The sequence below is a fragment of the Alosa pseudoharengus genome, unplaced genomic scaffold, assembly GCF_046254945.1.
Source record: "Alosa pseudoharengus isolate Yale_2024_CS ecotype anadromous, Long Island Sound unplaced genomic scaffold, YU_APseudo_1.1 YU_APseudo_1.1_scf_10, whole genome shotgun sequence".
In the NCBI taxonomy this organism is placed as follows: Eukaryota; Metazoa; Chordata; class Actinopteri; order Clupeiformes; family Clupeidae; genus Alosa; species Alosa pseudoharengus.
This window is the reverse complement of record NW_027468565.1, coordinates 36,736,573-36,750,271: the sequence shown is the minus strand read 5'-3', so window position 1 is coordinate 36,750,271 and position 13,699 is coordinate 36,736,573. Positions and strand designations below refer to the sequence as shown.

At 42.3% G+C, this 13,699-nt stretch overlaps 2 protein-coding genes across 4 annotated transcripts in view; one reads left to right on the top strand and one right to left on the bottom strand.

Annotated features, from left to right (window-relative positions):
* Positions 1-504: 504 nt before the first annotated feature.
* On the top strand, positions 505-9,357 carry prr33 (proline rich 33). Its single transcript, XM_076272392.1, has 4 exons — positions 505-749; positions 1,133-1,192; positions 2,144-2,353; positions 4,850-9,357. The coding sequence occupies exon 4, from the start codon at positions 4,871-4,873 to the stop codon at positions 8,555-8,557; it is 3,687 nt and encodes a 1,228-aa protein (XP_076128507.1). The 5' UTR covers positions 505-749; positions 1,133-1,192; positions 2,144-2,353; positions 4,850-4,870; the 3' UTR covers positions 8,558-9,357.
* lsp1a (lymphocyte specific protein 1 a) overlaps positions 3,440-13,699 on the bottom strand; it is a 31,608-nt gene continuing 21,348 nt past the window's right edge. For 2 of the 3 annotated variants that reach the window (XM_076271457.1, XM_076271458.1), the window contains 4 exons: positions 12,842-12,940; positions 11,487-11,579; positions 11,252-11,360; positions 3,440-4,565 (listed from right to left, as the gene is read on the bottom strand). In XM_076271457.1, coding sequence (XP_076127572.1) covers positions 4,540-4,565; positions 11,252-11,360; positions 11,487-11,579; positions 12,842-12,940 — 327 coding nt within the window. In that variant the 3' untranslated portion in view covers positions 3,440-4,539. The remainder of the gene's footprint in view (positions 4,566-11,251; positions 11,361-11,486; positions 11,580-12,841; positions 12,941-13,699) is intronic. The other variant, XM_076271459.1, reaches the window with a different exon arrangement.

Here is a 13,699-nt window from a genome sequence, read left to right as displayed (position 1 = left end):
CTAATGGGTACAGACTATATAAACCTGACCAAGAGCCAAAGATTCAGGGATTTCAGTCTAAAAGAGTGTTGAGTGATCTGAGTGATTTTAACCAACATTTGAGTGAGTGGTATGTCCCTGCTAGTGTGGACCACAGAAGGATGCTCGTCCATCCATCACTCCATCAGGCATCTTTGGGGAGCTCTGCCACCCGTCCGACGATGCCCAGGGATGCTTAGGCTCATGCATCTCGTGCCTTCTTCGTCTCCATTTCCCATCACCCTCTGTGCTATGACAGGTCTCTCAGCTGGGGCGGCCGAGGTTGCCATGGGGATCTGTGGGCTGGGAGTAGCAGTGGCTCATACTTGCCAGCAGGGGGCAGCAACCCTACAGCCACTCTACTACTGAGTTAGATGGGTGGGTGGGCTGTCAGGCAAGGGGAGCATTGGATAGCGGATCCGGAGGCAGCAGGCGACTGGGGGAGGGGGGGGGGCAGGAGGGCTGTTTGTGAGGGGTGAGTGGGAGGGTGGGGGGTATCTAAGGTGCTCTACACACCCCCTGCCTTGCTGCTGGGAGCCTGTGGCCCGTCACCACGGAGCGCATTCTGAGTAAAGGGCTCAGATTTTATTTTTGGACTGTTATGGAGCCTGTCTCTTCCATTTGTAGGAAGGGGGTAGAGTTGAGCCTGACATGAGTCGCCTGCTCTGACACACCAGGCTGGGACAAGCAGGCGCAACCGGCAGCCCCGCGAGCAGCAGTCTCACTCACAGGTAAAACCACCATCCCATTTCACTTTTTCTGCTTGGTGCGGCTCGCGGAAGGTGCGTTGGTTGTTGCCGGCATGGTGTGAGCTCAGGGAAATTAACAGTGCAGTGCATAGGTGCCCCCCCCCCCTCAAAGTAGGCGTAAGCTTCACGAGATCAGTGGGTCCACTGAACAGGGTCTTAAAGAGTGTAAAAGGACCACCTGAATTTCACCTGAAGTTTCTTTTTGGCAAAAGACTTCTATGACTTTAAATGAAAACATTCCTTGTTATAAATAGCTCCTAACTGTAACCAAATCAGTGTTGGTCATCATTTTGTACTTACATTCATCAGAGATTGATGGGTCATTTCGTGTATCTTGAGTCTTGGTGTTCTTGATTTGTTCAAAGGAGACTAAAGACTAAAGTGTCTAAAGTGTGCCATCTGTCATCTTATACAATCATCATCTGGTAAGGCTATATATATCCCACACACACATACTCTCTCTCACTCCCTCGCACACACACACACACACACACCCACACCCGCACAAAGTATCTCTCTTCTGCCCTTGTAGCCCAGCTTCTTGTGAACTAACTATGTCTTTAGCATTTGCAATGCTTATCATTTTTTGCTAAGGATGGTTCTCTAAATGCAATTGTGTAGTGCTTAGTTTTATTGCCTGGCTATAATTACCCTTTCCTCTTTTGAACTTGCCTCTTGGAGGTGCTCCAGGATGCTTAACCTACCAGTGCCTTAAAAGGATGACCTCCTCTCATGTGTCACTGAGCAGACTGAGTTTCAGTTCCTGCAGGACAGGGAGGCTCTTTTAAAAGTCTGTCAGGCCAGGCCTGGCCTACATTTGAACTGGGACTGATATTTTAAAATGTTAAGAGCATAAAGTCAGACATCTTTATTTTACTGTACCATATGGTTCTAGTTAATGTTCCTGGCAAAAAAGTGATAGTGTTGCAATAAAAATGTCTACAAGAGGTTATTTATGTTATGAAAGAGTACATGTTATCTTAGACCTTCTAATACAGCATAAAACCAGGGATTAAATGAAATATACTATTAGTCCAATAATGACAGAATAATAACAGATGCAGCCAACAGATTCAAGTGTGTACAATCTGAGAGCGTATGTTTATGAGTTCATGTAAAAACACTGAAACAGCCCAAAATTGTTATAGAGAACAATTCTACTGTTCCTTTTAGCACACCATAGTAAGAGTGGAGGGGACTCTGCTATGATTTTTTAATAACATGCACCATCTTACAGTGTTTTTTTAAAAATAGAAACTGCACTCATCTGACACTGGGTTTAGACATGGGTCAGTTCTGTGATATTCACCCCCAGTGAAAAAAAATCAGATCGGTTGTAAATTTTGTCACTTATAATGTAATGGATACGTTCTCAGGTCGGTGGTGCCGCATAAAAGCCCCACCCAGGACAGGATCGCTGGAGTGTTGACTTACAGGACAGTGAAAGTGATGCAGAGTGGACAGGAGCCGAGCGCCATGACAGGGAGAGAGTGAGAGACCGGCTCCTCTTCTCCTTCTGGTGTTCCGCCTAAAATTAGGCCCAGGGAGCCAGCAGCCTCAGCCTCCAGACTCGAACCAAAGACACGGTAAACTCCCGACTCTAGCTACGAAGACGTAAACTTCAGACTCAAACCTCAGACACTGTAACAGACTCTAGTCACAGACACTTTAAACTCCAGAATCTAACCACAGACACAGTAAACGCCATTATCTTACCACAGAGAGGGTAAACTCCACAGTCAAACTACAGACATGGTTAACTCCAGACTGTAGTCACACACTTTAAATTTCGGACTCAAAGTTACAGACACTTAAAACTGAAAACTCTAGCCACAGACACTTTAAACTCCACTCTAAACACAGACACGACAGACTCTGAACACGGTAAACTCCAGACTTGAGCCACAGACATGGTAAACTCCGGACTCTAGCTTAAGACACGGTAAACTCCAGTCTAACCACAGATACGGTAAACTCCAGTCTAACCACAGATACTGTAAATTCGAGACTCTATCCACAGATGTAAACTCTAGACTCTAGCTGCAGACACAGTGAGCTCAATGGCTCTTGCCACATACACTGTAAACTACAGACTCTAGACACTGCAAACTACGGACTCTAACCACAGACATGATACACTTTAGACTATAACCACAGACAGAGTAACAGACTCTAGCCATAGAAACACTAAACTCCAGACTCTAGCCATAGACACGGCTACTAAGTATAAGTATATATACTCTTTTGAGTCCCGTGAGGGAAATTTGGTCTCTGCATTTATCCCAATCCATGAATTAGTGAAACACACTCAGCACACAGTGAACACACAGTGAGGTGAAGCACACACTAATCCCGACGCAGTGAGCTGCCTGCTACAGCGGCGCTCGGGGAGCAGTGAGGGGTTTGGTGCCTTGCTCAAGGGCACTTCAGCCGTTCCTACTGGTCGGGGATCGAACCGGCAACCCTCCGGTTATAAGTCCGAAGCTCTAACCAGTAGGCCACGGCTGCCCTTAATGCCACTTCCCTGTCAGGTGTTCCACAGAGCCTGATACATGAGGCCAAAAGAGTAACACAGGGAAAACAGCAATAGGCCCACATCTAGTGTTTGTTTTGTGTTTTGAAACAAGGCAAAATGAGACTGTAAGGCAATTACATATGAATTGCCTTACATATTAACCATATAAAATATTTTATTGCATTTGAAAAAAATACACTTCAAAAGAACTTCAACAGAACAAGGGTGATACAGGGATGGAACTGTTTTAAAAACGACATGGTTAGAGCATTTGGAATTCCAATCAAGCCAGGTTTTACGACTTAAATGTGTCACATTTGCTGAAAGTCAAAATTACTGTGTATTTTACATGATCATATAGATAATTTAGTTGAAGTACCAACTAAAATGTATTCACAATTAGAAAAAGGTCCCTCACACAGATTGGATAGATAGTACAGACCATATTAAAGATGCTGAGGGTCTTACTCCAGTGTTCAGCTTTATATTAACATGTTATCATTTCAAGACCTCAAATATGTGTTTAATATTTGTGAAAGGCAATACATCTTTATTCTCATGGTTTGGAATGCAAATCATTAAATAGTGGAAGAGAAAGAAAGCTTAGGACCACTAATGAAGAAACATATATCAGTAAAAACATTTTTTTTTGTGCATGGAATGTTGTGTGCTTATATAATCACAGGATGCAACAACCAATCAGAACCACAGTTCTGTCACCACCTCTGTTATGTATCAGTCTGAATTACAAAAGTGGAAATCACAGAGTGGACAATACAAAGTTTTCAACAATGCTTGTTAGCATTGGCATAAACATATAGCCAACTGCATAATTATGCATTGATTTTAGATAAGCAATTTATCAAATATGTAAAAGCAATCATGATACTAATTTAAAATGTATGCCCTTGCCTTGAATAAATCAAACATTCAGGAAGATCCCCTGGCTCTTTTACATGATGGCAGTTCAGTAAAGCTTGCATAGTTGTACTGTTAAGGATGATACATTTAAGTTCTTTTCATACAAAAACAAATATCATAGATAGACATCTTAGACAGACATCTTGGACATTTAACATGATGACAAGAGAACAAAGTTAGAGCTAACTGCAAGTGGGAACATATAACATGTCAGGTGCCTAATGTGTGGTATTAAGAGCAGAAGTGTGTACAATACAGAATGGCTATAGAAGGCTTGTGTGAAACCACACCAGTTGATTCTACTTCCCTTTAGGATGATCAGCTGTCATTGATGTCTTAGAAGTCACCATGGCATAATTGACCTGAAAAAAAAAAACACACACACATTAAAAACCTAAAAAATGACACCAACGCCTGACAGCTAAACATCTGTCATATTCAAAATGAAGAAATTCATGCTAATTCCTTTCAGCGAATTAGCTTCTGCCTCGCAAATCTTTATTTACTAAGGCATAAAATGTGCATGTCCCATGCTCCCATGTTTGATAAACTATGTGTGTCTTCTTTAAATTACCCTAACAGTGTCAGATTAAAGGATATATGTAAAATTACTTGTCTTTTAAATATATTTTGTATTGTTTTGTAGGGGGCTGATTTCCTCAGAGCTATGAGTTATGGGGCTGTTTTCAGTCCGGGCCTGCTGTCCCAGCAGTACCCCCCACCCCTGCTGCCCAAACCTGGCAAGGACAATGCCCGCCTTCAGAAACTACTTAAGAAGAGTGCCAAGAAGAAGGCCGCCCAACAATCCCAACAGATACCCCTCCCTTTCCGCTCGAGCTTGTCCCCTGTAAACGAGGCCAGTCCCGACCTGGAACGCAGCGACCACTCCACCCCTCCCAGGACGCCCGAGATGCCGACGTACGCAACTCTGCACCCCCGATTCAGCGTCAGACCCCTCTACCAGCATGTGGCCTCTCCGTACCCTCACCATCGAGGCTTTACGTACGGCAAGACCGCCAGGTTCTCCCCTCAGCCGTATGGAGCTCCGAGCCAACCTGCCGCTCGTGCCGTAACCCCACGTATCACGTACACGCCCCCACTGCGACCTGCAGGGGTATCCCCGGGCCCAGGTAGCCATGCTGAGGCACACCCGTCGCACGGGGGTACCCCTCCCTCTCCCGTGTCTCCCGTCACACCTGTCCCTGCCTTTGTACCTGCACCTGAGATTTCAAGAGTCCCTGCTACAAAGCCAGCTTCAGAAGCACCTCCAGTGCCAGTACCTGTGATTTCAACTGTGTCTTCAGCCCCTGCACCTGCACCTGCTCCTGCTCCTGCCCCTGCTAAGACTGTTGCCCCTATTAAATACCTTACACCTATCACTTTGGTAACCCACAAAGCACCGAGTCCAAAGTTTAATGCTTATGATGTCATTAGGACCTCCTCCAGACCGATGTTTGAAGTTCCCCAAATCACAGTATATACTGCGAAGACGTCATATTATGAGACAACAACAGCACCACTGCATGAAACAACAGAAGGTAGATTGTCTTATTATGGGCGATCGCCATCACCAAGACCCAGGAGTAGAACACCAACACCTGAACCGAGAAGAGGAACATCTCCTATGAGACTTTTAAAACCAGCATCTAATGGTAGAAGAGGAACAACTCCAACCTCTGAAATTAGGGGTAGAATAACGCCAACTCCCGAAGTCAAAAGAGCGATAACTCCAACTTCTGAGATGAGGGGTAGAACCACTCCCATTTCTGAAGTCAAAAGAGGGACAACTCCAACTTCTGAGATGAGGGGTAGAACCACTCCCATTATTGAAGTCAAAAGAGGGACAACTCCAACTTCTGAGATGAGGGGTAGAACCACTCCCATTATTGAAGTCAAAAGAGGGACAACTCCAACTTCTGAGATGAGGGGTAGGACCACTCCCATTATTGAAGTCAAAAGAGGAACAACTTCTGAAATGAGGGGCAGAGCAACACCAACTTCTGAAACTCGGGGAAGAACAATGCCAATTTCTGAAGTCAAAAGAGGGACAACTCCAACTTCTGAAATGCGAGGCAGAGCAACACCAACATCAGATGTCAAAAAAGGTACAACTCCAAAAAGAGGTTCAACTCCTACAACTGAAATCAAAAGAGTTACAACACCAACAGTAGAGATAACTGTATCAAAAACTCCCACTGGGCGACCAAAGACCCCTTCGCATCATGTGCGTGCCAAGACACCTGTATTTGAAATATCAAGACCTAATCCGCTTTTATTTGCTGTCTCCCCAGAATACGAGGGAAGGCGATCTAAAACACCAACTTTACTCTCTGTATCTGGAGAGTTAAGCCAGAAACCATTAGAGACTGAACCGCCCAAAGTAAGTATTCCAAATGGTGATGTTGAACTGAAATCCTTGGGAACCTCCACAGCTAAAACATCTACTGAAGTCTTGCCAAAACCTGAGACCCAAGAATCAATACCAAAGACGAGTGTCATAGAACCTTTGGTGCCACCGCCTGCAACAGCAACACTTCAACCTGCAATCACTGTGAGTTCAGCTGCCACTCAGAGACCTAAGACTCCCACTCAAGAAGTTTCCAAACCTGTCACACCAAAGACTGGATATCAGCAACCAAAAGTTGCTGCTAAGACTTCAACACCTTCAGCAGGGTCTACAAAAACAAAGTCAGCCCAAAGCCACGCCCAGGCCTTGAAACCAATAATAGGAGTAAGGCCCAAGACCCCAACACACGGTGGTGCAAGAGGCACACCTAAAACATATTATGGCTTAACTCCGGCAGCCTACGTTGCTCATGGGGGCATACAAACAATGGCACCCTCATACAGTATATCTAGACCTAAAACACCAACTGCAGAGTCACCGAAACCTGAAGAGCAGAAAGGACCTGAGAAGCAAGTGTCCTCACAAGAACCACCAAAAGTGGAGGTACAAAGTGAACAGCAAGTGAAAACTACCGTAACTGAGGCACCAACTCAAAAGAGAACAGAAACTAAGGCCTCTTTGGGTGCAGAAGCACCAAGAGTGGAGGTACCCAGTGAACAGCAAGTGAAAACTACTGTAGCTGAGGCACCAACCCAAAAGAGTACAGAAATTAAGGCCTTTGTGGGTGCAAAGACTCAAGAGGCCAAGAAATCACCTGCATTACTGCCTAAGACTAAACCAGTGCCTGTGGTTGAGAGGGCTAAACCACAGGTTACTGAAGCAAAACAAGCCAAGAGCCCAGCAACTTCAACTGTGCCTAAAGCCTCTGTAACAGAGACACCAAAAGGCAAAGCTGCAATTGCTGTGCCGCCTAAACCAAAGACTCCAACACCAGGGGTTAAGATCCCTCCCGCGCAAAAACAAATTGCAGCTCAATCTACAAAGTCAAAGACCTCTGAGAAAGACTCAGATGAACCAAAGAAACAAGATGTTAAAAGCAAGATTGTTAAGGAGCAAAGTAAAGTGTCTACAAAACCAGCCATGCCAAAAGACTCTGCTTTAGGGACCTTAACTGTGAAAGCATCAGGGACACAATCGATCAGTTCCATCCTCAGTCCCAAACCCAAAATCAGTGAGCCACCTAAAACAGATCAGAGTGGGGCCCAGCCTGTGACAAAACCAAAGGAAAAGCCGGCTGATGAAGAAAAACCCATTAAAGAAGTAAAAACTGAATCAAAGGCTGGTGAACCAACACTAACAAAAACTAGTGAGGAAAAGAATGAGAAAGAAGAAAGCACCTTCCCGAAAGCAGAGCCTCTCCTGAAAGTAGTCAAGAAACCTAAAGGGATGATGAAATCGAAGCTCAGTGGATGGTCACGCCTCAAGAAGCACATGGTGGTGGAGGTGGAGGAACCCAAGTTCCCTGAGCAACCACCAGCTTCTGCCACAGAGCCCAAGAAAGAAATACCCAATGGGGAACTGCCCAAGCTGATCATGAAGAAAAAAGACGAGGACGAAGCCTCGTCATCTAGCCAGCCGTCAGAGGGCAAAGACTCCCCGCGAGCTACCAAGATGTGGGATGCCGTCCTCTTCCAGATGTTCTCCACCAAAGAGAACATCATGCAACAGATCATGGCCGACAAAAGCGAGGAGGAGAAGAAGGAGCTGGAGAAGCAAGTGGCGACTAAACCCGAGGAGATCCCTGCCTTCGCACATCGCCTGCCAGTCCTCCTATTTAGTCCTCGTTTCGATGCTAAAAGGCTGAGAGAAGCAGCATCCCGACCAGTGACTAAGATGTCCACCGTGTTTGAAATGGCCCTCATAGGCCGCCATGTGAAGGATGAGGAACCAAAACAATTCAACAGAACAGCAAAAGGATTCAATGCATCAAAACCCACTGAAGCTTAATTGATATGGGTACCGGTAATCTGTTTCCTTTCTCTTGTTAAATAAATAGTGTACAGTTCTAATAATTAATCAAACAAGCTCTGAATCTTTCATAGTAATAAAATATTTATATTTCAACGTCCAGTTTTACACTTGAAGAGCAGACTGTAAACTTGTTTATTTATCTAGGAAAATTTCAAATCTATCCTGGTGCCAATTTCTCAGACATAAGTAGTCTGTTTTATTCAGCATTGACGTAGGGAAAAGGGAAATATATATATATCTCATATAATATGCTCAGTGCTTCATATTTGTTGTTACATTATAAAGACAAAAACATCATACACCATTTGTAACTACACTCCATCAAACAAATGAATTGGGTTAGAATTAAATTAAAAACTTTCATGTATTAAATCATTGGTGAACCCTGCAGATATGTCAATTTTCTGCATTAAACATGTGTCACTATACCAACAAAATACTAATCATAAAACCATGGTGAGGTCACACCAGTATTTTTAGTATTTCTAAGTAAATGTTTGTATTTCTAAGACAAGATGGTGCTATACAACAGAGGATACTTAGTGATAATGAATACACGGCTATTTGCCGATTGTTATTTTGGTCATTAGTTTCATCAGCTTATTACTGTCTTTTTTTTTCCTTCTCAGTGTACTCAGTGTAACATCCCAGCACAAGGGCCTGTCTGACAGGACAATGGCAGCGGGCAGTAGCCACAGCTGTAGGCAAAATGAGAACGGGGGAAGAGTGAAGGGGTGTGTGTGGGTGGGGAAATGGCCATGATATGGGACGTTGGAATCCTGGGTGAGAGGTTCTGAGTCAGGGATGTATAGAGTAAATACTGTGCTGTCTGAATCCACAGTGACCCTCACATGAAGAAGGCAAGCAGATGGATATGCGATGCATGCTAGATCCCAGTGACTAGTGCATGCTTTAAGTTAACTGCATGCTTGGAGAGCACAGTATAGATGGTCAGCCTTTATGAGCAGGACGTCCGAGAGCAGCATGGTGTCAGGTGGTGGCAAAGCTCTATTCTGTGGCCTACGCAAAGGAAGAGAGGTGTTGGGGTGAGGTTGATGATGTGGAAAGTGACTGTAATTCACAATGCATGGCTGACATTGGCAGAGGACAAACAGAGATAATTTTAATGGTGGCAGTGCAGGGTGGTGTTAAATGGAGTAGCATTTGTGAGTATGGTAAGTTTGGACCTTTGCTTTTCCCAATGCATGGATGTTATTACGTTTAAATGCGGCTAAGTACACTGTGTCTGTGTTGACAGTGATGTGTAAGATGCTTCAGATGTTGAAGTACATTGTGTAAGCTAATGTTATTTTATATACAGTATTTTTCTAATAAAATGGCTTGATTAGGAGAAAGGTCCATAATAGTCATTTTTGTATGAAATACCATATATGGGTGAAATTTGTTTAATGTTAATTTATTTTAGTAACCCAATAACAAATCTAATTTCAGACATGTACCATGTATTTTCTCATCTCAGGCATGCTTGGTGTTCATTTGTTGCAAACTCTTTTGTTTGCACAAAAGGTTTTCACATGGCAAATAATAGTAATTTTGGCTCCAGGTCATCAAAACATTTAATCAGTACCAAAAACATAACATGCACTCCTACAGTTACCGGTACATTGTTTTGCCAGCAAATAGGACCCACCATTTAATCAACTTAATTACATGTAATTAATAATTAAATGTCATTAATCAAATCAATGGTAATACCATTTAATTCATTCATTTAGATTTAATAGAAATAGATGATGTCTGAATTCAGACCTCTAAGTATGTAGACTGTATATTGTCTCTCCTATGTTCTTTTATTTCTTATACATTCCCTGCTACAGTACAAAAGGGAGATATGCTGACGGAAATTACTGTCTATGTCATACTGTGTTAAAAACTACATTGGTAACTGTAAACACATTTTCTATCACTTATCAACTTGCTAGTTGAAAAGAGTGTGATATTATATGAATGTTAGTTTAGTGTTGTGTATTTTGTGGTCCTGAAGCCATAAACTACCATAACTTGCTAAAAGCCATGTGAAAAAAGTTTAGCTTTGAAGCAGAAAAATAGCTACATTTGGACATCAAATATGTCTTGGATGCTTTCCTGAGTTGTCAGAACTTGATTTGAAACTTGTTTTTTCTTGTATAAAACAATACATAACAATGAAAACCTTTAGCCCCAAAACACAGTTGGTGCTATAAGGACATAGTGCTTCACCAACTACATGTTCTCATCCTTCCTCTTATGCCATGTTTAAATCAACAGTTTTTTAAAGCTTACTACTAATTCGATATTAGAACTTAATCCTTCTCTTGGCAGTGTACTAATTCATTGGTAAAAATTTGCATTGCAATTTACTTGCAACATTAATTTGCCACTGATAAAATATCTTAAATGAGAGAGATAAGAAACATTAGTAATTAACTGAAAAATGTTAATGGATTGCGTACCAAATTGTTACCAAGTCTAAATGTTATGCAAATTAGTACACTGTATAAGAGTATATAACACATGGCATCAAGGGGAATTGTTGTTATGTTATTAATGCTTCATCTTTCTTCTTTTTACTTAATGTTAAATAATTGTCACTCAATTCACATGGACATGCATATCATTTAGGATAGAGAGATATAGTCAGTGAAAAGGGCTACTGGTCCACGATCTCACCTGTTTTTCCATTTGAAAAATCACAATAATCCTCATCATCTACAGGGATCTTCTCGTATTTGCCATGGCCAGTCACAACAAATTTGTACCTCTTTCCAGAAGGATTGCCCTTGAAACATAAATAAAACATAAATTGCTCTGATAATTACTGACAGGCTGACACAAACTACCACATAGGCAAACAGATCCCACAAACTGATAAAAAAAGTTTGCTTGCTGACTATCATGAGCTCACCTTTCCTCCTAACCCAGGTTTGCCTGATGAAGAGTTCTCTCCTATAATCTCCCAAAGATTCTTCTTCTGCAGCACATCACCTGGTTTCACATCCTGGGAACAAAATGAGAACCAAATATCAGCACTCTTGTTAATAACCATGAACAGTAATTTTAACCTCTCTAAAAAATGTCTGAGAGGTACACCAAAATATTAAGCAGCTGTAATACAAGATTTGAAGTGAAGAGAGCTGCAAAAATACTGGAAGGTTGGAAAATTTCAGGCTGACTTTTACAGCAGAGTGTATAGTTGACAAAAAAAAAATCTGCAGTCATCTTAACATCCACAAGGTGGCACTCAAATGCTATATAATTTTATGTTCCCCTTTTGGTCTGTCCCAGGTGTTTCTCATCTAGGGAGACCTAGAACTCTTCGGGTGCTGCTGTCAAACACACGTGATAATAAATAGTAAATATGATCATATCACTGAATCTACCCTGAAGGATAGATTTAGCTTACGCTGTTCATCAAATGTTGTCAGCATTCATTTGCCAAATAATAGCGTTTCCATATTTTTCTGTTTCAGAACCACCAAAATCATACAAAGCACTCAAAAACAATGGAATGTAAACACTGTGTGATAAGGTCACCATATACAGACGGGGTTAGGACTGGGCCAGTGAGCCTGTTTGTGTAAACCATCAAATAAATGGAAACACACTTTACGTACACACAAACACACATACACAAAACTTCACTCTCTAACCTCTATAACAGACTTTCTTTCGAAGGGTGAAAGGAAATTCAAATAAATTGTTTTGTATCCAATATCGGAATGGTGGCAGCCATGGAAACGGGTGAGAGGGTGAACATGAAGGAGGAGGAGGAGGAGCGAGAGAGAGTAGAGGACGAGAGGAAAGGGGTGGGTGGCTGGGCCAAGAGAAGAGCAAGGGTGTGAACTCCAAATGCGGATAATCCACCACTCATGTAGTACTATAATCTAAATGATAATCCACCACTCATGTAGTACTATAATCTAAAACATCTCTACAAGATATATTCACATTCCAATGCAACTGTCTCCAACAGACTTGACAGCACAGGTATGTTTTGTCAGCATGGAGTATATGTGTGTGAGTGTGTGTGTGTGTGTGTGGGTGTGTGTGTGTGTGTGTGTGTGTGTGTGTTTGAACAAAAATCATGTACACAGTACACACATCATGAATCAGTGTAATGTACACACATCATGAATCAGTGCATCTACTGAAAAAAGCTGAAGCAGAGCAGCCAAGCCATGGGACTGCTTTGGGGTGACCTTGGAAGGGGCGGAGGAGATCACAGGCATGGGTCTGGGTGTGCAGGTGTGGCTAACTCACCGCAGGTCTGGATGGGGAGTTTCTGTTGCTGCCATCAGGAGACCCTTTTACCCAGTGGGTGATCAGATCAGCCACACCTACTTTCATCCCCTCCGTCTCCTGCAACACAGTGTAGTCTTCTTTAAGCCCACCACACGCAGCCGGCGATGCGTCAGTCAAACGTGACGGTGGAATTCTGTTACAGTTTTTCTCGATCGTTTTGATACCTGTGTCAACTGTGACATCACGTTCTAAAAACAGTTAACACCCGTGTCTGAACAAAAGCACTCTGGACAAAATGACACATTTTGCTTGCAAAAGGCTGTTACTCTCTTAAAACACTTAAAACATGCAGCAAAAGCAAATCTTGCCTTCAAACACTACAACTTGTTGCCAATTCAAAAACAGTCTTTAATCAATCATTACACACTTGACAACAAAATGCAAAATCTAGTTCTCAAAATGAGCATTTTTGCTATGTCTGTTCCATTACTTTCTCATTTTTCTGGTATCAGAAAAAAACTGTGAAAAAAAAACTGTGAAAAGACAAAATGTACTGAATAAAAAAATTATTTATTCATTCCTCCCAAGATGTAACTGTCATTGACATGTAAGACATACAGCAAAACACTATAGCAAGATACTGTACATTTCCTTGAACTACAACTTTCATCGAAATACTGTAAACCTACAGTAAAGACCTTTTGTACGGTTTTCTCCACCAAATAGGCAACACAATACTTTGTCAAATGTGCATTAGATCCATACTTGCAAATAGCAACACAGAACAGACATCTCTTATGTATAATGAATGATTGCTGATTGAAGAACTGTGCAAAGGAGTTTTACACAGGTGTATCAGAGATTCAGACTTATGCA